The sequence below is a fragment of the Chenopodium quinoa genome, unplaced genomic scaffold (genome assembly GCF_001683475.1).
Source record: "Chenopodium quinoa cultivar QQ74 unplaced genomic scaffold, ASM168347v1, whole genome shotgun sequence".
Taxonomy (NCBI): domain Eukaryota; kingdom Viridiplantae; phylum Streptophyta; class Magnoliopsida; order Caryophyllales; family Amaranthaceae; genus Chenopodium; species Chenopodium quinoa.
In genome coordinates, this window is record NW_018742681.1 from 42,945 (window position 1) to 67,187 (window position 24,243).

The 24,243-nt window shown below is 42.3% G+C and overlaps 3 protein-coding genes across 3 annotated transcripts; 2 read left to right on the forward strand and 1 right to left on the reverse strand.

Moving 5' to 3' along the window:
• Positions 1–10,732: 10,732 nt before the first annotated feature.
• Positions 10,733–15,687, reverse strand: LOC110722447. The gene is made up of 8 exons (XM_021901718.1): positions 15,563–15,687; positions 13,304–13,433; positions 12,212–13,107; positions 12,053–12,155; positions 11,909–11,970; positions 11,662–11,791; positions 11,057–11,452; positions 10,733–10,948 (listed from the first exon to the last, which is right to left on the reverse strand). The coding sequence occupies exons 1-8, from the start codon at positions 15,685–15,687 to the stop codon at positions 10,733–10,735; spliced, it is 2,058 nt and encodes a 685-aa protein (XP_021757410.1).
• Positions 15,688–19,014: 3,327 nt separating this feature from the next.
• On the forward strand, positions 19,015–20,136 carry LOC110722448. The gene is made up of 2 exons (XM_021901719.1): positions 19,015–19,474; positions 19,805–20,136. The coding sequence occupies exons 1-2, from the start codon at positions 19,015–19,017 to the stop codon at positions 20,134–20,136; spliced, it is 792 nt and encodes a 263-aa protein (XP_021757411.1).
• Positions 20,137–23,484: 3,348 nt separating this feature from the next.
• LOC110722450 lies at positions 23,485–23,874 on the forward strand. Its single transcript, XM_021901720.1, has one exon. It carries the CDS (start codon positions 23,485–23,487, stop codon positions 23,872–23,874), a length of 390 nt encoding a protein of 129 aa, XP_021757412.1.
• Positions 23,875–24,243: the final 369 nt, after the last annotated feature.

Below are 24,243 nucleotides of genomic sequence, written 5' to 3' on the forward strand. Positions count from 1 at the left end.
ATGAAATGAGTAAAAAAAGGAAAGGGGAAGAGCAAGGGAAAGGGAAAGGCCACGGATGCGTCAAAGAAGAAATATGCCGGAAAAGCCAAGGATGACAAGGCTTATTTACCTCCGGCTTGCTACTCATTGTCAAGGGTAGAAAAACGGATGTTTTGTGCATGTCTATACGGCATTAAGGTTCCATCAGGGTACGCATCTAACATGAAAATATTTGTATCCTTGAATGGAGAATTGAAGTTGACAAGTATGAAATCCCACGATTGTCATGTTCTGATGCAAGTATTCCTACCAGTTGCAATACGTGGTATTTTACCAAAGCACGTGAGGGAAGCTATTACAAGCCTCTGTTCGTTTTTCAATACAATATGTAGCAAAGTGCTTGATCCTTGTACACTTGATGCTTTACAGGCGGATGTGGTTGTGACTTTGTGCAAATTTGAGATGTACTTCCCACCCTCATTTTTTGACATAATGGTGCATTTGATTCTTCATTTGATGCGTGAGATTAAATTGTGCGGTCCAGTGTTCATGAGGTGGTGCTATCCTTTTGAAAGACACATGGGAACATTAAAAAATAAGGTAAGGAATCGGGCTCACCTGGAAGGAAGTATGATTCAAGGGACCGTGGCTGAGGAGATTGGTAATTTTGTGGCCGACTATATAGCCGTTGCTGAACCTATTGGTATTCCTACTTCTCGACATGAAGGGAGACTTGATGGTCATGGCACAATCGGGTCGAAACGAATGTCACCTGATTGAGATAAGTTCTTACAAGCACACCTACATGTGTTACACCATGTTGCAGATGTTCACCCATATTTAGACGAGCACATGGCTAGTTTGCGTGATGAATTTCCATCGAAAGATGAAAGGGCACTGATGCAGTTACATAATAAGAAGTTTGTGAGTTGGTTTCGCGATCGAGTGATTGGTGGAATGGATGAGAGTTTCACAGATACAGTAAGGTGGCTTGCTTATGGTCCTAGGGATGATGTTCGCTCATTTGAGGGATATGACATAAATGGGTACACATTTTGGACTGAGCGTCAGGATTTGAAATCTTCCTCGACCCAAAACAGTGGTGTAACGCTTGTGGCATCGTCAAGGGAGTTTGCAAGTGCTAAGGATAAATCACCCGTTGATGCAGAGTTGTCATACTACGGTCGAATTCAAGAAATATGGGAGCTTGATTATTGTAACTTCACGATTGCTCTTTTCCGGAGTAAGTGGGTTGATAATATCAGGCGTAACGTCAAATATGATGACTTTACTCTTGTAGACCTTGGCCACCTGAATGATAGTGGGGAACCATTCATCCTTGCATCTCAAGCTAAGCAAGTGTTTTACGTAACTGACCTAGCCGATTCAAAATGGTCTATTGTGCTAGCCGGCAAAAGAAGAATCCTTGGTGTTGGAGATGTCGAGGATGAGGAAGAATATGATGCTTTTGATGACTCGACACCTTTCACTGTTCCTAGACCTGTTGTACCAAATGAGATAGACGACCAAGCCAATTACATGCGATCAGACCATAACGAAGGAATATTAGATTAAGGTACTATTTTTTGTTAGTTTGAAATTGTAGGCGTAGAAAGTATCATTAAATCGCGGACGATCAGTACCGTATTGGAGTCGAGGATGTAGAGGATGATGATGATGATTCCTCTAAGGATGGGACGAGTTGTATGATGTGAACAAGGAGCCTGATTTGGGTGAGGCAGAAGATCAGGCTCAAGATGATTTGGAGCGTATGCTTGATGAGTTTGAAATTGCAGCTGAACAAGCTTCTCCTATCGAAAATGCCATTTCTGAGACGTTTGGTCAGAATCATATTTTCCACACTCAAAGCCAAGAATAAAGTGGAGGGGGGGGGGGTGAAGGCACCAGCGAAGAAAAAGTTTCAAGGAACCCGTCGGTCTCATAGTCCTGGAGTACGACAAGGCAGGCCAACCTACAGGCGAATGGCGTCGTTAGTATGCTGTTCACGTTGGGATTTGTTCGCGTAAAATCCCCATTACTCTTGGTTGGCGGGGAGTATCTCCGGGCTTGATTGACACATTTTGGAATGATACAAGGGCAAGTGTTTTGTTTGTACACAATTATGAATACCTTCACTTTACTGTTATTTAAAAGGGGAAACTAATAATCGCTTTTATTTGTGCTTGCAGAGTGTGTTTGACATTCCTAATGATGCCGCCAAGCGAAGGGTGTTTGAATCTTTCCTACCGGAAAGATTCAGAGGCTTCAAGACCCTCTTAGTTCGTACGTGGATCACAAAGACAAGGGTGAGAAGACCAAAGAATAAAAAAGGAGGTGGCAATGATGATGAAGTCATCGAGGAAGAGAACCTCCCCTGGCAAAAATGGCCAAGCATATCGAAGGATGATTGGGAAGCTTTCGTTCTTCAAAAAATTAAAAAGGAAGCAATTGTAAGTTTAAGTAAATATGATGACAATTGTATAATATATTAACTCTTTTTTAAGTAATGATACTAACATGTCTATATATGTAGGAACTGAGGGAGAAAAATTCCAAAAATGCATTGAAGAGGCAATACACCCATCGTATGGGGCCTAAAACTGAAAGGAATGGTGTCCTTCCAAGAAGTGTATTATTTTGATAGAGGGTTCAGAATTATTACAGAGCTAATTCTTCAGTAAGGTCAAGTGATCAGAATGCCTAGGTGGAGGCCGCTTCCGATCAGTAATATTAAGGTACAATTAATATTACAGCTTAATCTTAACTGAACCCTTCGGGTCGAACCTAATCGAACAACCGATCCGAGACGACGAATTAATCCGAAGGATTCGATGAGTCGTCGGAGTTTTACGAAGACAAACGTCGGATATCGAGCTTAGGGCGTCGAAACCAAGCGTCGCAAAATCACAAGCAACAAGTACGAGCATAGCCGTAGCATCACATTGGCCTAGCCATGTGAGTGCTACGCTAGGCTAGTTCATCGCAAGCTTAGGCGCACCATGTGTGTGCTAGGGGCGCCATGCATGCTGGCAGCACCATCGCAGCAACGTGCTTGCGTGTGTGCATGCCTTTGCATAGCATAGCATCACCATCGCACAACCCTTCGCACAAGCACAGCACCATCGCAGTGCTAGGCACTAGCGTACGTGCGTGCTTGTTTGCCTTCGCACAGCACAACACCATCGCAGTGTTGGGTACTTGTGTATGTGCGTGTGTGTATTCCTAGGCCTATCGCCACGCACCAGCCATCTAGCATATGTGCTGTGCGCATATGCGAGTGCCGAGGCCAGCAGCTTGCGAGGCAATGCCCAGCATGCGTGGCTCGCTAGTAGCACGCATGCTGGCTGTGCGTATGTGTGTGCATTGGCTAGGCAGCAGCACCACGCTAGCAGCGCTTAGCGCCCAGCAGCCCAACAGCATGTTAGGGCCAGTGCATGCTAGGCCAGTGCGTGCTGGCACAACAAGTTGGCTGGCTGCCCAGCCTTGGTGCTAGGCGCCAGCTAGCAGCCTTGGCAGCCAAGGCAGGCTGCCAGCCCAGCTGTCTAAGGTGTGGCGGTTTGAGGGTGTGGGGACCAAAAGCCTCAAGGCTTCCCTTGGGGAGCAAGGCAATGGTCCCCCCAAGGGACATGGTCCTCACCTAACTCTCTCTACCCTCTTGACACTTGTTGCATTGTGATTGCATTTGATTAATTATTTAATTTAGAATTAAATAAATTAATGCATTTGCACATGATCCCACATTGATCATGAAATGGGATTCAAGACCCCATTCTCTATAAATACCCACTTAGTTGGGATTTTGAGAATAGACACTTGAGTGGAACTATATAAGCATCTCCATTGTTGTGAATACCTTAAGTTCGTAAAACTCCAAAGTTTATATTTTGTTCGGGTCCCGACTAACCTTCGAGACTTAGGACGATCGGGTCAGGTTCGAGGGTACGAACCGTCGGAGGCCTTGCATTTGCGAGGTTCAAGTAAGAGCTCTTTTAACGAGCGAAGCACTCGTCTAGGGTATAATTCTTTATCCCTTCTTCTTTTAGTTATGCATTAATTATATTTGAATGCTTTAATTGCTTTAGTTATCGGGGCGGGTCTTGGTGGGTTTCCTTCCGCGTAGTGAGGGTCACTACGAAACCCTACAGCGGTATCGAAGCTGCGCTCCTTTTAATTATTGGAACTATTTATTAATTAAGGTGTTTTAAAGTAGATTTAAATTCTTGTTTTGCTTTTCTAATTGGATTAGAAGCTCGTTTTAATTAATTTTAAAACTCGTATTTTTCTCGTTTTGGATGTCGAACCCAGATTTTGGCTCAAAAATAGTGTTTTTTGGGTGGAATCGACGTTCTGAATTAGTATCAACCCTCTTTGAGAACTGTCCAGAAGCCAAATTCGAACCGAAAACCCAGTTTTTTTGAGGGTTTTTTCGTTTTCAATGAAAATTTTAAATCTTTTATGCCTTGATTAATGCAAGCATGTCAAGGGTAGATTAAATGCATTATTGCATCCCTAATCTACTGTAATTTAAATATCTTTTAAGCATGATTATGGAGTTATAATATGTGCTTAAGTTGATATGTTCTTTTTCACATAAACTTGTTTTTCACAATTATGCAAATAAATTGCATTAATGAGTGAATACTTGTTGTGAATATGTAATTATAAGTTCCTAGTATGTTAAAGATCTAATCTTTAAATGTTTAAATGGTTGGAACTTTAACCCTAAATTCCATGTTGAACTAATTTTGGATTTTTCATATTTCGTTTATTAAAATCCTTGAAGTTCAAATTCTTGTGATTATTTTGATTAATCTTCATGTTGGAAGATGTAATCTTGTTATTTTACACAAGTAAAAAAGTTGGAAAATTTTATCATTAGATGATTAATTTATTTCTCCAACTCCCAAATTTGTCAAATCCATTATTAATTTGCATATTGGTTAAATTAATTATGGACATAGATCTTTCAATTTTAAGCATTAAGAAAGACCTAAAACATTCCAAGGTGATTTTGGAAATTTAGGCTTGTGCACCATTAAAATTGAATTTAATTAAGTTGGACTTATATTATTTTCATTTTTCCCTAAATTAATTCTAAAATAAATTTAGAATAATTTTACGTTGCATGTAAATCAGAATTAAAATCCCGAGAAAAAGGCACGCAAATCGAGGCAAAACCCCAAGCGTCACCAAGGCTAGCCGGGCTGCCCAACAGCCCGCATGTAGGCTGCCTATGGTGCGCACAGGGGTCAAGCCATGATGTTGTTTGCAATGTGTGGCGAGGGCTGCTGTTGCGTGCTGCCTATGCTGGGTGCGTGGGCCTCAGGCTGCTTGCGAGCTTGTGCGTGCTGCTGGGCAGCGAGGCAGCCAGCCCACTGCTGCCTGCGCCAGCGAGTAGCTAGCATGCGTAGCATGCCTAGCGTGCTGCTGGTGCTAGCTAGCAGAGCATGCTGCGCTAGGCGTGCTTGCTAGCAGTCAGCACCACAAGCAACACTAGGCTTCTTGCCAGCCATGGTGCACGGCCCGCTAGGATACGAGTGGGTGTTTTTTGGCTTAATTTCGGGCTATGTGTTTTTGCGAAAATTTTGCCGTTTCTTAATTTAGAGCTTTATTGGATTGCTTACCTTAAGATATTTAATGTTAAGACAAGCCAAAGCATGCTTAACCATTTCTTGATCGTTAGGATCTCGGAATCATTTTATTCTCGCCTAAAATGGACAAAATTATTAATGCGTGGATAAAATGCTCAATAAGATTGGAAATTTGATGAAAGCTTTTAAATTTCAAACTTATTGATTATATGAATGGTTTTTCATTTCAAATTCTCTCAATTGTAGAACGATGTCTGCAAGTAACTCAAACAACAACCAATTCTCTTTACGCTCAATTCTCGACAAGGAGAAGTTGAGCGGGCCAAATTTTCTTGATTGGCAAAGAAATTTGCGTATTGTTCTCATGCAAGAACAAAAGGAATACGTCCTTGATGAGGAAATGCCTGACGCTCCCAATGAGGAGGTCACCCAGGCTGCCCTTAACCGATGGCAAAGTGCTAATCGAGATGTCAAATGCATCATGTTGGCCACTATGTCTCCGGACCTTCAAAAGACCTTCTTTGAAAAGGAGACGGCTTTTGAGATCATTTCTGAGCTTCAGAATATGTTTCTAGAGCAGGCCCGAACTGAAAGGTTCAAAACCCACAGGCAAATCCTTGAGAGCAAGCTCAAGATAGGAGAGCCAGTAAGCCCGCATGTTCTTAAATTGATTGGATTATTTGAGAACATGGAAAGGCTAGATGCTAGGTATTCAACCGAGATGGGAATTGACATCATTCTCCACTCGCTGCATAAAGGCTATGATTATGCACATCATGGAGAAAACTCTCACCGAGCTTCATGGTATGTTGAAGCAAGCCGAGAAAACCCTCAAGGATGAGGAAAAGCATGATATGCTCATGGTGAGAAAGGGAAAGCCATTTAAGCGCTCGGGTAAGAAGAAGATCGTTAAAGGGAAAAAGAAAAAATTTCCGCCTAAGTCAAACACTGCCAAGCGCAGCAAGGACAAAAAGGTAGCCTCTTCCGAATCCGATTCCGAATGTTTCTACTGCAAGAAGAAGGGACATTGGAAACGGGACTGCCTCAAATTCAAGGAAGATAAGAAGAAAGGCACCGCTACTTCTTCATCAGGTATTTTTGTTATAGACTTAAACTTCGTTAGCAAAACATCATGGGTATTAGATACCGGATGTGGCTCACACCTTTGTTCCAATGCTCAGGGACTAAGGATAAATAGGATGCTAGAGAAGGGAGAGGTCGAGCTTCGGGTCGGCAATGGAGCAAGGATGTCTGCCGTCTCTGTTGGAACTCTCAGTTTGTTTTTGCCCTCTGGGCTTATTTTAGAACTTGACAATTGTTATCATGTTCCTAGAGTTACCAAAAACATTATTTCAATTTCAGCGTTAGACGCCAAAGGTTTTGAATTTCGAATTAAGAACAATAGTTGTTCATTTTATTTCGATAATGTTTTATATGGTAAGGCATATTCAGAAAATGGTCTTTATGTGCTTTCTCTTGACAAACAAGTTTATAACATTGATGATACCGCCAAAAGGGCTAAGACAATCGAGTCGAATCAAACCTACTTGTGGCATTGTCGTCTTGGCCATATTAACGTCAAACGCATCAAGAAACTTCTACAAGAAGGTGGTCTTGACTCATTCGACTTGGAGTCGTTTGAAAATTGCGAAGGATGTCTATTAGGCAAGATGATAAAACAGCCGTTCTCCAAGTTGGGAGAAAGGGCTAGTGACTTATTAGGTCTAATACACACGGATGTATGTGGACCAATGAGTACACCCGCAAGACAAGGTTACCGATATTTCATCACTTTCACAGACGATTTTAGTAGATATGGCTATGTCTACCTAATGTCGAAAAAATCTGAATCTTTTGAGAAATTAAAAGAATTTCAGAGAGAAGTTGAGAATCAACTTGGCAAGAAAATTAAAGCACTTCGATCAGATCGAGGTGGCGAATATTTGAGCCACGAATTCGACGATCACTTGAAAGAAAATGGTATTCTTTCAGAGTTAACACTTCCTGGAACTCCTCAATGGAACGGAGTATCCGAACGAAGGAATCGAACCTTGTTGGACATGGTTCGATCAATGATGGGTCTTAGTGAACTTCCTATCTCTTTCTGGGGACATGCGCTACAAATTGCAGCACTAACACTGAACTGAGCTCCGTCAAAAGCTGTTGAAAAGACTCCATATGAATTATGGACTAAGAAACCTCCTAGGTTGTCTTTTCTCAAGATTTGGGGATGCGAAGCATATGTTAAACGATTAATTTCGGACAAACTTCACCCCAAATCAGACAAGTGTTTCTTTGTGGGATACCCAGAAGAAACCAAAGGGTATTACTTCTACAATAAATCCGAGAACAAAGTGTTTGTTGCTCGTGATGGTTTCTTTTTGGAGAAGGAACACCTTTCCAAAATGACAAGTGGGAGGAAAATCAAACTTGAAGAAGTTCGAGAGGACGAGCAACAATGTCAACCTGATAAAAATCTAAGTGCTTTGGAAGCAGCTGAGAAGATTGGTCAGAATCAAACAGACAATGTAAATGCTCAACCCATTACCCTTCGTAGGTCGCAACGGCTAAGATCTCAACCAGACAGATACCTCGGTATTGTCTTAACCAATGATCAAGACATCCTAGTTATGGATGGCGATGAGCCAGTGACGTACAAACAAGCTATGACGAGCCCCGACTCTGCTAAATGGCAAGAAGCCATGAAATCCGAGATGGACTCCATGTTTAAAAATCAAGTCTGGGACTTGGTGAATTTGCCTGAGGGTTACACACCCATCGGTTGCAAATGGATCTTCAAACTGAAGACAAACAAAGATGGAAATGTATCAATATACAAAGCTAGACTGGTGGCAAAAGGTTGTAGACAAATCCACGGGATTGACTATGATGAAACCTTTTCACCGGTTGCAATGCTAAAGTCTGTCCGGATCATCCTAGCGATTCCTGCATATTACGATTATGAAATATGGCAGATGGATGTCAAAACCGCCTTCCTGAATGGGATTTTGGAAGAAACTGTGTATATGACACAGCCAGAAGGTTTTGTTGATCCAAGCAATGCTGGAAAGGTATGCAAGCTTAAGAAGTCTATTTATGGACTGAAGCAGGCAAGCAGAAGTTGGAATCTGCGATTTAATGAAGCCATCAACAAGTTTGGTTTTATTAAGAATCTAGATGAATCTTGTGTTTACAAGAAGGTCAGTGGGAGTGACATCGCATTCCTAGTCCTAGAGTCCGTAAAGGGCTGGTTGGGAAAGTGCTTTTCAATAAGGACTTAGGAGAGGCACAATACATATTAGGCATCAAGATCTATAGGGATAGATCTAAGAGGATGATTGGATTGAGCCAGGGTACTTACATTGATAAAGTACTGGCACAATTCAACATGGAGAATGCCAAAAGACGGCACCTACCCATATCCCATGGCGTGACTCTCAGTAAGAAACAGTGTCCACAGACACCTGTTGAGCGAGAAAGAATGGATCAAATTCCATATGCTTTGTTAATTGGGTCGATCATGTATGCCATGATATGTACCAGGCCAGATGTATCGTATGCTTTAAGCGCTATGAGCTGATACCAATCAAAACCAGGAGAGGCGCATTGGACTACGGCCAAGAACATCCTGAAGTACCTGAAAAGGAACAAGGATAAATTCCTGATTTGTGGTGGCCACAAAGACCTGGTTGTTGAAGGTTACACCAACGCTATCTTCCAGACTGACAGAGATGACTTCAAGTCACAGTCAGGGTACATATTTTGCCTAAATGGAGGAGCGTTTAGCTGGAAGAGTGCCAAGCAAAGCACCACTGCAGATTCTACAACTGAAGCCGAATACTTGGCAGCTTCAAAAGCCGCTAAGGAGGTTTTTTGGATTAGCAAGTTCGTTAGTGAACTTGGTGTTGTACCCTCCATCAAGGGTCCGATAGATCTCTACTGTGATAACAATGGAGCTATCGCTCAGGCTAGAGAGCCAAGAGAGCACCAGAAGGTCAAACATGTCCAAAGGCAATTTCACATGATAAGGGAATGGAAATCCGAAGGTGAAATCAGAATTTGTAAGATCGGAACGGATGATAATGTGGCCGATCCTTTGACTAGACCTATGCCTCAAGTGAAACACAACAAGCACATTGAGGCAATGGGAATCAAGCACATTGGAGATTGGCTATGAAATTCCTTGTACATGTGTTTTAATTAAATTGGTTGTCTTAATGTAAAACTCTATGTAGAAACCATTCATTTATGGAGTAATTAATATTTTTTTTATGCAAAATTACTATTCACTCCATTGCTATTTAATTGTGGTTTAGAATTAAATAATGACTCCATTCGATTTATGGAAATATTCAAAACAGGGTATCAAGACCATGTCTTGGATAAAGAAACACCTGTTATGTGAACATTGAATATTTAAATCGAAAATTGTCCCTAATCAAGGTCATCTAACTGATAGACGATTGATGACCGCCAGAGATTAGTGTGTAGTATGATTTACAGCACTGTTTCTTGTGCTGCAAGGACGTAATGGTCATAAATCATTTGCACAAGTGCTAGTTTAGAACTGAACTGGATAGACCTATGAGAGTACTTTAAGAGATTCAAAATTGTCATAAGTACATTTCTCTTTTTTTTGGTAATTAAGTCAATTTTATTACCAATGAAAAAGTTACAACTTACAGCAGGCAAGCTGCAACTCACCAAACTACACAAGCCAAACAAGGCATACAACCTCCAACTAAAATATTCCCTCTCCTAAAAAGAATCCACCTTCTAGGAAGAGTGCACCTTAAAGGAGGGGGAGCAAGCTTTGGGCAAGGAAGTGGCACCTCCTAGGGAGGGTACACCCCACAAGACAAAGCCAATAACAGGCCAAGAGACATACAAACCAGCAACAAGCAGAACAAGCAGACAAAACATTAGAAACTACACTAATTATAATCATAATTCTGCAAACTATATAACCACTGGCAGTGCTGCGTCTTCCATCTTCTATTTATCAGTTGTCTGCATCTTTTAGTAGTCTCTGCACAAATTACCTTGCAAACGGCTCTAGGATGAATAACAACTTTCAGCCAGAAAGCTTTGTTTCTAGAAAACCATATGTGGTACACCATTGTAGCCATTGCAGCATAGCACACTTTCCTTTTAATGGGATCCTACATTTTCCTTTCCCACTGCACCCAGGAAGTGTCTAAATCATACAGGTCTTCAGAGATACCCAGCCAAGCACTAATGCTCTGCATACACTTCCTGCTATACTCACATTGAAAGAACAGGTGCTTCCTGTCCTCAATATCATTTCCACACACCAGACAAGCATTATCCTGGTAGACACCCCAATCAGAGAGGATGCTTCTAGTCTTTAGCCTATTCTGCATAGCAAGCCAGAGAATAAAGGAATGCTTAGGGATATTGAAGCTGTTCCAAACCCAAAGGCACCAGGTAACCTATGGATGAGGACCTTGAAGCCACTTGTACACATTAGGGATGCTATATTCTTTATTCATCCAGCTTTCACTCTGAAAACCATCCTTCAGCTTGTCTTTGACTCTACATAAATTTTTCCATGCCCAACCTGCATTTTTCTTTACCTTATACTCCCACCAGTCACCATCTTTAATGTAAATAGCATGAACCCATTTTACCCATAGAGTATCTTCCTTCTTGGCAATCTTCCAGATGCACTTGCCTAGGGCTGCTGTGTTTCTAGTGCCACAGTCTCTCATGCCTAATCCACCTGCCTTCTTGGGCTTGCAGATCCAACTCCAAGAAATAGGGGGGGCCTTCCTTAAAGTAGCATCTCCTCCCCACAAGAAAGCCCTACACAACCGAGTAATTCTGTTAATAACACCAGCAGGAAGCAAAATACACTGAGACTAGTAAGTGTGAAGACTGAGCAGAACAGAATTCACCAATAAGCATCTAGTTGCATATGAGAGGTTCATGCTGGACCAGCAATGAATTCTAACTAACATCTTATCAATTAAGCCATCATAATCATTGTTTGATAAACTTCTTACATTTAAGGGAATTCCCAGGTACTTAAAGGGGGTGTAGGCCTCAACAAATCCAGACAACTTCAGACCTGTTTGACAGGCCTTGAAACAGTCCAAAAATAAATTGCAGTCTTCTCAGGACTAGCTTGAAGACCTGAGCAGTTTTCAAAGGTCTTCAAAGCTCTCACTAGTAGAGAAATAGACTTTTGATCACCATAACTAAAGAGCATCAAATCATCAGCAAAAGCCAGGTGATTCAATCTTAACGCCTTGCATCTTTAGTGGAACTTAAAGACTCTCATGTCCCCTACCTTCTTCATCAATCTAGACAGGTACTCCATAACAATAACAAACAGGAGGGGAGACATAGGATCTCCCTGTCTAATGCCTTTTTTCCCCTTAAAGAAGCCATTCATAACCCCATTAATCATAATAGAGAATGTAGGGGAAGAAATGCACTGCATAACCCAGTTAACAAACCTTGCATGAAACCTCATAGCAGTCGGCATGGATGAAATCCCAGCTTATGGAGTCATAAGCCTTCTTGAGGTCCACTTTAACAGTGCACCTAGGAGCTTTTTGCCTGTCATTATAATTCTTCAGCACATCTGACAAATCAGAATATTGTCAAGTATAGACCTTCCAGCCACAAATGCACTCTGAACATCATTGATCAAACCAGGAAGGACCTCCTTGAATCTGTTACAGAGCATCCTAGAAATGATCTTGTACAATACATTGCAGCAGGCTATGGGCCTAAATTGATTAACCTTCGAAGCATTTTCAACCTTAGGGACCATTATAAGAACAGTTGTGTTAATCTGAGCCAAAATCCTGCCCTGCTGAAAGAAATTCAAAACAGCCTTAGTGATCTCCTTCCCTACTATGTGCCATGACACTTTAAAAAATCTGCTAGAGAACCCATCAGGGCCAGGAGCCTTATTCTCATCAATACCCCAGAGAGCATTCTTCACATTAGCACTTGTAAAGGGTCTGCAGAGGTTGGTACCTTGTGTCTCATCCAAAACAGGTCCCATGGAAATGACCTCATGATGAATCTTCCTTCTCATAGGCTTAGCAGAACCTAAAAGGTCTTTATAAAACCCAATAAAAGACTCATCTATCTCATGTGGCTTCTGAGTCACAATGCCAGACTCCCCCTCTATACTACAGATACTATTGTGAACTCTTCTCCTCCTCATACAGGCATGGAAGTAAGCAGTGTTGATATCACCAGCTTTTAGCCATTGAGTCTTTACCTTCTGAAACAAGAATTTAGTCTTCCTGTTATGAGCCTCAGCAAATTTCTGTCTTGTTTCAATTTCAAAAGCAATCAATGCCTCATTTGTTGGAGCAGAATTCAACTGAGTTTGCACCTTGACCAATTTAGCTTCAAACTCTGAGTCCTCCCCCAAGATATTAGAAAAATGATCCCTATTCAAAGTTTTCAAAGCCTCCTTAACCTTCTTCAATTTTTTAACAACTATAAACATTGGAGTACCATTGACCTGAGTACCCCAACTGTCTGTAACAAGCTGCAAAAAACCAGGGTGATCAGTCCAAACATTAAAAAACTTAAAAGGTTTTTTAGTGGACCCTATATTTCCCACAAAATTTATAATATCAATTGCAATGATCCATAAGGCCCTATGGCAGGAAAGTGATGCAGGCATTGTTGAAATTTTCCAGCTAAGCATCATTAGCAAAAACCCTGTCTATTCTGGAACACACTCTTCCCTCCCCCAACTGTTTATTATTCCATGTAAAGAACAACCCATCAATTTTCACATCACAAAGTTTAGTATCTCTTATGCACTTCCTAAAATTCTCAACTTCAGTTAAGGTCACAGGAGCACCAACTCTGTCATCAAAATTCAAAGCATTATTAAAATCCCTACACACTACCTAAGGGTCACTTATTCTGTCCCCATAAGTACATTTCTCATTATAGCTATCGGAACCTGTTTCCTCAACCATGAGTATTGTGAAGTTTTCTTGTTTGAGTACTAGTCTCTTTGATGTTGCCTAACGTCTGCCGTAACTAGGGATCATAACGAGAACACTCGGGAGATTAGGTCCTCTTAGTAAGAGAAACTTACACTACAAGGATGGGAATGTCCCCATATTAACAATAGGGAATATGTCTTTGTTGTTTATAAGGCCGCTCGAAGAGCGAGACTATGAAAATCCATGGCCGTGCTCAGATGGATTTTAGAAATCATCTGCTTATTGACAGTCGAACTTGGAAATCGAGAAACACTTCTAAACGTAATAAGGATGACGATGAATCTTACCTTATAGTTCACGAAAAGACATTAAGTGACATAGGAAATGGGCTATACATTGTACGCACACTTGTCCGGAAGGACAAGTGGGAGATTGAAAGGAATGGAGTCCTTCCAACAAGTGTATTATTCTGATAGAGGGTTCAGAATTATTACATAGCTAATTCTTCAGTAAGGTCAAGTGATCGGAATGCCTAGGTGGAGGCCACTTCCGATCAGTAATATTAAGGTACAATTAATATTACAGCTTAATCTTAACTGAACCATTCGGGTCGAACCCAATCGAACAACCGATCCGAAACGACGAATTAATCCGAAGGATTCCATGAGTTGTCGAAGTTTTAGAAACACAGACGTCGGATATCGAGCCTAGGGCGTCAAAACCGAGCATCACAAAATCACAAGCAACAAGTACGAGCATAGCCGTAGCATCAAATTGGCCTAGCCATGTGAGTGCTAGGCTAGGCTAGTTCATCGCAAGCTTAGGCGCACCATGTGTGTGCTAGGCGCATCATGTGTGTGCTAGGGGCGCCATGCGTGCTGGCAGCACCATCGCAGCAGCATGCTTGCGTGTGTGCGTGCCTTCGCATGGCATAGCATCACCATCGCACAGCCCTTCGCACAAGCACATCACCATCGTAGTGTTAGGCGCTAGCGTATGTGCCTGCGTGTGTGCCTTCTCACAGCACAGCACCATCGCAGTGCTGGGCACTTGCGTATGTGCGTGTGTGTATGCCTAGGCTTATCGCCACGCACCAGCCATCCAGCATATGTGCTCTGCGCATATGTGAGTGTCGAGGCCAGCAGCTTGCGAGGCAATGCCCAGCATGCGTGGCTCGCTAGCAGCACGCATGCTGGCTGTGCGTGTGTGTGTGTGTTGGCTAGGCAGCACCACCACGCTAGCAGCGCTCAGCGCCCAGCAGCCCAGCAGCATGCTAGGGCCAGTGCATGCTAGGCCAGTGCGTGCTGGCACAGCCAGCTGGCTGGCTGCCCAGCCTTGGTGCTAGGTGCCAGCTGGCAGCCTTGGTAGCCAAGGTAGGCTGCCAGCCCAGCTGTCTAAGGTGTGGTAGTTTGAGGGTGTGGGGACCAAAAGCCTCAAGGATTCCCTTGGGGAGCAAGGTAATGGTCCTCCCAAGGGACATGGTCCTCACTTAACTCTCTTTACCCTCATGACACTTGTTGCATTGTGATTGCTTTTGATTAATTATTTAATTTAGAATTAAATAAATTAATGTGTTTTCACATGATCCCACATTGATCATGAAATGGGATTCAAGACCCATTTTCTATAAATACCCACTTGGTTGGGATTTTGAGAATAGACACTTGAGTGGAACTATATAGGCATCTCCATTGTTGAGAATACCTTAAGTTCGTAAAACTCTAAAATTTATATTTTGTTCTGGTCCCGACTAACCTTCAGGACTTAGGATGATCAAGTCGGGTTCGAGGGTACAAACCATCGGAAGCCTTGCATTTGCGAGGTTCAAGTAAGAGCTCTTTTAACGAGCGAAGCACGCGTCTAGGGTATAATTCTTTATCCCTTCTTCTTTTAATTATGCATTAATTATATTTGCATGCTTTAATTGCTTTAGTTATCGGGGCGGGTCTTGGTGGGTTTCCTTCCGCGTAGTGAGGGTCAGTACGAAACCCTACAAAAACATTTGGTGAATGGAGGGAAACGTGGGTGAAGGAGGGAGTATACCCCACTGCGCTTCTAGGGTCTTCCAAAGAAGCCTCTGATTCCACGACCAGTACGTTGGTGAGTCTTGCCGGCGATTTCATTTGCTCTCTGCATTCGCGTGAAAAGAAAACCGGAAAATGGGTCATCTAGGCTCCGGAAACCAAAGAAATGGCAGATAAACTCGTAAGCAACTATGAACTAACTTTATGAAGCTTTAGCATAAATATCACTTTACAAAAACATTTACTATATTCATGTTGCCTTTTTGGTTTTGCTACAGCTTGAGTACACTGAAGAACTGGTTAAAGGCAAGCTCGTCCCAACAGTAGAGAAGGACCCTTTCACCTTGGCTTTAGGAAAGCCCTACCATCCAGGACGGGTATTAGGTGCGGGAAGGACCTTGCTAGGATGGGAAAAGGTAATGGGTCTAGAATATACCAAATCAGGAAGATCCCGAGCAAGTGTGAACTCACTGGTTGACTTGGATGCCACGGTGGCATCAATTGAGGAACAAGTGCGCAACGAGATGCGAGAAGAATTCAATGCTTGGGCGAAGCAACTGAATTTGTCGGGCTTGCCTTTCCCCTCGACTACACCGGTCGACTCATGTAGTCACCCATAAGGACAAGGAGAAGATGAGATACATGGAGACGATGATGAGGTAGTTTCATATCTATTAGTTTTGGCATATTGAGTTACGTGAGATCTAACGTGGCATTATTAACTTACTATTTCAGGTTCGTACTCCTACACATGCGGACTCGAGGGAGCTTCATACTCCAACATCGGTTCACTTTCCAGAGTTACAGGTAATTTGTTCAGTTCTTTGTAAATTTCTGTTGTGCTTGCTGTTTCTGTGTTAGTTAGCTGCGCGCTGTTTCTGTGTTGCTGTGCTGCTTGCTGTTTCTGTGTTTCTGTGTTGCTGTGCTAGCTGTTTGCTGTTATGCTGTTTCTGTTGTTGTTTCTGTGTCTGCTGTCTGTTTCTATCGCTGTTTCTGTGTATTTTGTTCTGTTTCTGCGTCTGCTATGAGCTGTGAGCTGTGTCTGCTGTGATCTGCTATGAGTTGTGAGCTGTGATCTGCTGTGAGCTGTGAGCTGCTGTGAGCTGATCTGCCTACTGTGATCTGCTGTGAGCTGATCTGCCTGCTGTGATCTGCTTTGATGTGCTGTGAGCTGTGAGCTGTGATTCGCTGTGAGCTATGATCTGCTGTGAGCTGGCTGCTTTTGATCTGCTGATGTGTAGCATTTATGCCACCTTTTTACCCTATTTTAATAGAGATTTCCCCCGGATTTGTCACTTGTTTACGCCTCTTTTCACCCCTTTTACTTCGTTTCTAGTCACTTTAGCTCCCTCTCATGTTTTCCCTTCCCTTTTTGTCTTTTCTTTTAGTTTTTAACTCCTTTTTGTGTGTTTTGATAGCTCCTAGCGCTTGTGTGCGAATCATGAATTGGTAGCTCGAGTAGAGAAGCTAAAGGAGCTTGCCAAGGAAGTGGAGATGCCAAAATGGAGAGGGCGCGTTGTTAAGAATGGTCGCGGGCGCGGGCTTGGAAGCTGCGGGCGCGGACAAGGAGGTCCTGATACAAGCTAAAGAATGTGGAGATGGCGAGCCGCGGGCGCGGCAAAGAAGACCCACGGGTGCGGCATTTTCCTCCGCGGGCGCGGCAATTTGGGTCTGACGAACTTAATACCCAGTTTGGAGAGGGCGCGACAGCCGGTTCGGAGAGCCCTCTCCCTTGCCCTTTTTCTTCTTTTTGGAAGAAGACTATAAATAGTCTTTAGCTTGAGTTTTTGGATATTCACTATTCCATTGGCTTCAAAACATTTGTAGGGAGAGAAAATCCATGTCTTTTAGAGAGATAAAACATTAGCTTTCAAGAATCAATCTTTGTAATCAAATATTCAAGCTTTCCTCTAGATTATTGCTACTACTTTGGTGATTTGGTAATCTTTCAACATTATAATATCAATCTTTACTTTTGTTTCTCTAGTTTTTGATTTACTTGGTTTTATTGTTCTTACTTGAGTTTTCCTTCATAAATATTCAAGCTTTATTGGTTTCTTTGATTTTCTCCTTGACTTAAAATCATGCTAGGTTATATTAGGATTGAATACTTGTTTAGCTTGGTTGTCATGGCTATTTTCCTTTCTCTAGCTTAGATTTTTAGCTAGGGAAGGGGGTGAAAATCATGTTTATTTAAGTTTCTATTGATTATTGATTGGAAAATACCTTGAGTTGATGATTTGTGCTTAATATGCTTGGAGTTATTGTGTGCACCTATAACCCCAATGTTTTAGTCCTAGATTAGATGCATGAGAATGATCTAGTTTAGGGTCGATTGATTTCATCAACTTGCTTTGAGTAGTTGCATGAGAATGAATTGCATTGAGTAGAGTTTGAACTCCTTGGTATGTTTCCTTATTGATTCTCATTAGTATCTTGTCGGTCATGATTGGAACCCCCTCTCCCTAGTGCTTTTGCCGTTGTTATCTCTCTTATCTAGTCCATTTACTTGCATTTAAGAGTGTTTAATCTATTCCCATCGTTTTTAGTTTATTCTAGGCTCAATAGTAGATGGTTTGTCCATAGGATTCTTCAAACACAAATCTCAATACCTCTTTTTGTTACTAGCAATTTATCCTAGATATCGTATTAATTGTGCTTAAACCCCGTTTCCTTGGGAATCGACCCTACCTTACCACTAGATAAAGTAGAATTGATAGAGTTAGGATAGGAGATATAAATTGTAATTTTGATCTAGGATAGTAAACTAACGACTTATTTTCCACCGATCAAAATTTTGGCGCCGTAGCCGGGGAGGCGGCTAGTTTTGCACATTTAATTTGCATTATTATTGGATTTGTTGCTTTTTACTTCATTCTTTTTCCACTTGCTAGTCATTGCTAATAGTTTGCTTAGCTTTGGTGGATGCAAAGAAGATCTCAAGGACCAGCTACTCACAACATCGATCACGAAATCGACCGCACCTTGAGACAAGTCCGTCGACTTTATCAAGAAGAGGGGCGAGGTTTTGGTGCTATTTTTGATAGTGAGAGTGGTTCTTGTTTGTCACATTCTCAAGGAAACTAAATGGCGGGACAACAAGTGGATGTTTTATTTCGTGAGTTCGGTAATCCAGAGGATTATGAGCTCATCAGTGGGATATTGCTACCCGTCACGGAAACTAACTTCACCATCCATCCTCAATACACTCGAATGGTTCAAGCGGAGCAATTCTCGGGTTCTCCAAGCGAAGACCCCATTGAGCATCTAGATAGATTTCTTGAACTTTGTGCCATGATACAAACCAACCAAGTTTCTCAAGAATACATTCGGATGCATCTATTCCAAAAATCTCTTGAGGGGAGAGCAAAGAAGTGGCTCAAGAAAGTCAAGCCTAATTCTCTCACAACATGGAGGGAAATTGTCTAAGCATTCTTGAAAAGGTTCATTTCCAAAGAGAAGACCGTCGAGATGAGGAGGAAGATTGCATCATTTGAACAAGGGGCAGATGAAAGCCTTAGTGAATCTTGGGAGAGGTTCAAAGAGTTGGTGCAAGCATGTCCTCACCATGAATACAACCAAAGCTTACTCATGAGGTTCTTCTATGATGGCTTGGAGCCGATGTCTAAAGCTAACTTGGATGCGGGGGCGGGTGGACAATTAATCAAAGTCCCACAAAATCAAGTTGAAGCAATAATTGAAGAGGTAGTGAAGAACTACTCTTGGGGTGGTAAAAGGAGGAATGCACCGAAGAAAGGTGGGAAGTACGAGTTGGAGAAAGTTGATCAATTGCAACATCAAATTGAGCTTTTGACAAAAGGGCTTGCAAAGTTGAATACTATTGTCAATAGTGGGGCGAGCTCCTCCCAAGTAAACTCTTTCTCTTGTCAAAATTGTGGCGGCACTAACCACGATACATCTTATTGTGGAGGTTTGAGCCCGGAGCATGTAGCGGCTTATAACATAAGGCAAGACATATATAGGGGAGGTGGCGGTGGAGTAGCTTGGAGACAACCACCACCCGGATTTGCAACTTAACCTCAACAATGGAATCAACAAGCTCAACAACCATACAACTCCAACCCCCAATATCAAAACCCACCTCCATTCCAAACCCAAAATCAAAGAGGAAACTACCGAAGAAACAACCAACACAATAATCAACACCAATACCACAACCAAAATAAATCGACTCAAAGGAGTCAAGAGCAAGCATCACAACCCGATTCTACTCAAACCTAAATTCTTCAACAACTTCAAGCCATGAATCAACAAATGCAAGAGGTCAAGGCTCACAACAAGATGGTTGATTCACAACTAGCTCAATTGGCTGAGAGAGTTCCTTTCAACTCATCTTCTACTTTACCCGGACAATCACAAACCAACCCTTCTAACATCGTGAAACCCGACTCTTGCAAGGCAATCACATTAAGATCGGGCACATCCTATGAAGGTCCCAAAGAGGGGGATGGCAAAGAAAAGAAGGAAGGAGAAGAGAGGGTGAGTGAAGATAAAGAAGTTGAAGAAGAGAAGGTTGATGAGAAAGAGAGAAGTATGGAGAAAAATAAGTCTAAGGATGTGGTGACATCCTAAACTTCTAGTGAGACTAGAAATCTTGATGGACCGGTTCCTTTTCCCAGTCAACTTGCGGAGAGAAAATTGAATGACAAATTCGCAAAGTTCTTAAGTGTGATGAAGAACTTATACATTAACCTCCCTTTCATTGAGGTAGTCACACAAATGCCTTCATACTCCAAGTTCTTGAAAGACATTCTCACCAACAAGAGGAAGCTTAATGATGAGCTTATCACTCTTCCCCATCAAGTGAGTGCGCTTGTTCAACACAAAATGCCCAAGAAGCAAAAGGATCCGGGAAGTTTCACTCTACCGGTTAAGGTTGGGAACATGGAAGCTAGGGGTGCCTTAGCCGATCTTGGAGCAAGTGTTAGTTTGATCCCTCTATCCATTGCTCAAAAGCTTAACATTGAGATGATCCCCACAAGTAAAACCATTCAATTTGGCCGACCGTTCGGTGAAGCTACCTTGTGGTAAGCTTGAAGATGTCCCTATTCAAGTTGGACATATCTATGTGCCTTGTAACTTTGTAGTGATGGATATGGAAAAAGATGTGGATACACCCTTGATTTTGGGTCGTTAAGCTCTTAAGACCTTGGGGGCGGTGATCAATTGCAAGAACAATACCATTACATGTGAGGTAGCCGATGAAAAAATTGTCTTTGAATTCTCTAAGCTACTCAAGACCCCCATGGTTGAGAAGTGCTATAGGGTAGATGTTGTGAATGAAGAACTAGATCGTTTGGGAAGGGTTATGATGAGTCCTCAAGACCCAATGGCTGAAGCTCTCACATGTGAGGAAGAGTACTTCTCTCAAGAAGCAAGGGAGTTTGTCATGGCCATTGACGAAGCCAAAGAGGAGGAAGTGAATGATCTTAAGCATGATGAGCTAGAACTTGAGGAGGAAAAATTGGAGGAGAGTTCTAAGCCTCCTCCCAAGGTAGAACTCAAACCCCTTCCCCCTTCTTTGAAATATGCTTATCTTGGAAGTGAAGGGGAATACCCTATTATTGTCAATGCTTCCCTTGATGGTCTTGATTTGGAAAAATTACTTGTTGTTTTGAGAAAATATAGAAATGTGATAGGGTATAGCATTGATGATATCAAGGGTATTAGCCCTTCTTTATGCATGCATCGTATCCACCTTGAGGATGATCAATCCACCTCTATTGAACCTCAAAGGAGGTTAAACCCAAACCTCTAAGAGGATGTCAAGAAAGAAATTTTGAAATTGCGTGAAGCGGGTAAAATATATGCTATCTCCGATAGCAAGTGGGTTAGCCCGGTTCACGTGGTCCCAAAAAAGGGTGGAATGACCATTGTCAAGGGAGAAGGAGGAGAGGAAATCTCCACCCGGACGGTGACCGGGTGGAGGATGTGCATTGATTATAGGAAGTTGAACAAAAAAACTAAGAAAGATCATTTTCCTCTCCCCTTCATGGACCAAATGTTAGAGAGACTCTCCCATCATGCTTTCTTTTGCTTCTTGGATGGATATTCCGGCTTTTTCCAAATTCCTATCCATAAAAGTGACCAAGAGAAAACTACTTTTACGTGTCCATATGGGACATTTGCATACCGAAGAATGCCATTCGGGCTTGCAATGCTCCCTCAACCTTCCAACGATGCATGACCTCCATTTTTCTGAAATGCTTGAGAATGAGATTGAAGTTTTTATGGATGATTTTAGTGTTGGTGGCTCGTCTTTTGACACATGCCTTATTAACCTTGAAAAAGTTTTGAAAAGGTGTCAAGAGACGAGTTTAGTGTTGAATTGGTTAAAAATGCCATTTTATGGTCGAGGAAGGCATAGTCCTAGGCCATAAAGTATCAAAAAAAGGGCATAGAAGTTGATTCGGCAAAGGTTTCGGTGATTGCCAAGTTGCCCCCTCCTACTTCCGTTACGGGAGTAAGAGCCTTTTTAGGGCATACCGGTTTTTACCGGATATTTATCAAAAAAAATTCATCAATCGCCAAGCCTTTGACCGAATTGCTCAAAAAGGATGTTGTATTTAGCTTTGATGAAGCTTGCCTTGAGGCGTTTTAAAAACTCAAGGAAGCCCTCATCTCCTCTCCCGTTGTGAAAGCTCCGGATTAGAGCTTGCCATTTGAACTAATGTGCAATGCTAGTGATCTTGCAGTTGTGCCGTACTTGGACAAAAGAAAGAAGGAAGATCTTGTGTCATCTACTATGCAAGTAGAACGCTTGACGAAGCTCAAAGGAATTATACCATAACTGAAAAGGAAATGCTAGCGGTTATCTTTGCCATGGATATTTATATCCTACCTTATATGCTCCAAAGTGATCGTGTACACGGATCACGTAGCGGTTCGTTATCTCATGACCAAAAAGGAAGCAAAACCGCGTATTATCCGTTGGGTTCTTTCGCTACAAGATTTTGATATTGAGATGAGGGATAAAAAGGGAGCGGAGAACTATGTAGCGGATCACTTTTCTAGGCTTCCTTTTGAGAATAAGGAAGATGTTCCTATCAATGATGAGGTGGGATTTAAAACCCTCATGGTTATTGCTTCAACATCTAGCCCTTGGTACGCGGTTATAGCCAACTACCTAGCATGTGGAGTTGTTCCCCCGGAGTTCTCCTCTCAACAAAAGAAGAGATTTTTCAAGGAAGTGAGGAGGTATTTTTGGAATGACCCTTATTTATTCAAGCAATGTGGAGATGGTCTTTTTCGGAAATGTGTTCCGGATCATGAGATAGAAGGAGTTCTTGAACATTGCCACTCATTGCCATGTGGAGGGCATGGAGGAGTTGAAAAGACCGTGGCAAAGATCTCCCTATCTCTTCTTTGGTGGCCAACAATGCATAAAGATGCCCATAAGTTCGTTTCAAGGTGTGACAAATGCCAAAGAAGTGGGGGTATAACCAAAAGGGATGAAATGCCTCAACAAAACATTTTGGAAGTGCAGCCGTTCGATGTTTGGGGTGTCGACTTCATGGGGCCTTTTGTTTCTTCTTGTGGGAATCTTTATATCTTCGTGGCGGTGGATTATGTAACCAAATTGATTGAAGCTATACCCTCCCCCACCAACGACCACAAGGTTGTGCTCAAGCTTCTCAAAAAAGTCATATTTCCACGGTTTGGGGTACCTAGAGTGCTAATTAGCGATGGTGGTTCTCATTTTGCCAAGAAGCAATTCGAAGCTCTCCTCAAAAGGTATGGGGTTCATCACAAGCTTGGTCTCCCTTACTGTCTCTCAAGCTCGATGACACGCTTTGGGCTCTAAGGACGGCTTACAAAACCCCCATTGGCACGACCCCTTACCGGTTGGTCTATGGGAAGGCTTGTCATTTGCCGGTTGAGTTAGAATATAAGGCTTGGTGGGCGATCAAAGAGCTTAACATGGACATGTCCTTGGCGGGTGAGAAAAGATTTCTTAAGCTCAATGAACTTGAGGAGCTCCGGTTTAATGTTTATGAGAGCTCGAGGCTCTACAAGGAGAGGACTAAGAGATGGCACGACCGACATATAAGGAACAAGAGCTTCAAGGTTGGAGACAAGGTGTTGTTGTTCAACTCTAGGCTTCGGTTGTTTCCCGGAAAACTAAAATCCAAGTGGTCTGGGCCTTTCACAATTTCGAGGACTACTCCTTACGGGTCTTTTGAGTTGGAGGCGGAGGGGAACAAGTTCATGGTCAATGGCCACCGTTTGAAGCTCTACCATTGCAATGATCAAGTTGGCATAATTGAGTGCATGAGGCTCGATCCACCGGATCCTAAGCCACTTGCTTGATGATGACATGTTATGGTCAAGCTAATGACCTTATAAAGAAGCGCTTCTTGGGAGGCAACCCGAGTTCTCAACTCTTTTGATTTTGTGTTTCTTGTGTTTGATTATTTTTGGATGATTTTTCTTTAATCTCTTATTGTATGTGTGTTTGTTCTTCCATTAGGTACTTGGATCTTTGGGATTTTGATCTATTAAGTTGAGTTTGGAAAGGAGAAGGAGAATGGAAGAATTGAAAGTGGAGATGCTAGGAGAAACACTGGAAAGGGCGCGCACAGAAGACCCGCGGGCGCGACCAATAGGCCCGCGGGCGCAGAGTAAGGGTTATTCAGGATTTTAAGGAAAGTGGAGATGCCTGAGAGATGCCCGAGAGAG